Genomic DNA, 1497 nt, shown 5'->3' on the forward strand with positions numbered 1-1497 from the left:
GGGAGAATGGCACCATGCTTCTGCAATCTCTTGAGATATGTAAATAGAAGATTGTCCATCCCTGTATGCAGTGTCACTGGATAAAGGAGGTGCCTAGTGCAAATGTACTGTTCTTGTGAGGCTTAAAATGCGAAAGCACAGGTGTTTTGCAGTTAACCCCAAACTGTTTGTGTTTAGCTGGGTTATTATTTTTTGTTCTTAACCACTGTCTATTGCTGCTAAAGATTTGCAATATCTTTAACCACCTTTTGCTTTGAGAGGTGTTTTTGTTTTCGTCTTTTTACTTTATCAACTGAAATTTGAAACTTATTGTAATTCAATATTTGTTAAATATGTCTTTACAGAATGCTTCAATCAAACTAACACATTTTATTATAGGTGGGTTTGACACAGTCAAAAGGCCAGTGGCAGTTGGTGTGGGTATGTTGATAACATATTTACTAGCTGTTACTGGCAGTTTGGTCAATATCATCTTCATTATTTCTGACAAGCAGTTACATAAACCAATGTATCTTCTGATTTGCAATCTTGCTGTTGTTGACATACTGTATACCTCTAGCTCCACTCCAACAATGATCGGGGTTCTACTTGCTGGTGTTAATACCATATCATATGTGGAGTGCTTAATTCAAATGTGTGTTTACCAGTTGGGAGCAACAATGGAGTTGTTTTCTTTAACAATTATGGCATTTGATCGATTAATAGCTATAATTTATCCTCTTCAGTACCATAGTTATTTAACAAATACACGTATAATGGTACTTACATACATTCTGTGGATTGTTGGTAGTGGTTTTGTGGCTGTTTTACCTGCAACAGTTACACCTCTTCCTCACTGCAGCTTAAGGCTTAAGTACACTTTCTGTGACTATGCTGCAGTAATACGAACCACTTGTGTTGACCCAGAGAAATATTTCAATCTAGGTGCCATTCTATCATTTTTTGTGTTATTTTTCACATTCATTTTCATTTGTCTTTCATATTGTGTGATCTTGTTTTTTGTGAAATTATCATCAAATAATGACAGAAAGAAAATGGGAAGCACTCTTGTGAGTCACCTGATTTGTGTAATATGTTTATACTGTCCTATGTTTGTCATTGGTATCTTGACCAGATTTGGTGTGGTATTAACTCTTGAAGAACGGCAGGGTTTAATAATTGGGATCATCCTCGGTCCAACTCTTGTAAATCCTTTAGTGTATTGCCTCAGGACAAAGGAAATTAAAAATAAAATCGTTAAGATATTTAGAAAGGTTAACACAGTTGGTTAGAGGCTTCTTAACTGTGAGTATAGTTACATGTAAAATGGGAAGAAATGTTGGAATATTCATATATGCATTTTTTAAACTTAGATTTGTGAAATACTAGTTAGGAGAGGAGCATCAACTAATTTTGATTGTTTTTAATTTTAATATATATTTTTAATAGTCACATTTTAACCATGTAGCCTGGGGATTATTTACTTAACCAAATGAATTGTTAAAACACAAACTGTTC

The 1497-nt window shown here is 34.3% G+C and overlaps 1 protein-coding gene across 1 annotated transcript; it reads left to right on the forward strand.

The window, feature by feature from the left end:
- The first annotated feature begins 332 nt into the window (after nucleotides 1-332).
- Nucleotides 333-1271, forward strand: LOC109204968 (olfactory receptor 2AT4-like). Its single transcript, XM_019367230.1, has one exon. It carries the CDS (start codon nucleotides 333-335, stop codon nucleotides 1269-1271), a length of 939 nt encoding a protein of 312 aa, XP_019222775.1.
- The last annotated feature ends 226 nt before the right edge of the window (nucleotides 1272-1497 follow it).

Source organism: Oreochromis niloticus, linkage group LG14, assembly GCF_001858045.2.
Source record: "Oreochromis niloticus isolate F11D_XX linkage group LG14, O_niloticus_UMD_NMBU, whole genome shotgun sequence".
NCBI classification, from domain to species: Eukaryota; Metazoa; Chordata; class Actinopteri; order Cichliformes; family Cichlidae; genus Oreochromis; species Oreochromis niloticus.

Bases quoted from the DNA above. Each gene is read 5' to 3' on its own strand.
- LOC109204968 (XM_019367230.1), top strand. From the start codon at position 333: ATGTCTTTACAGAATGCTTCAATCAAACTAACACATTTTATTATAGGT.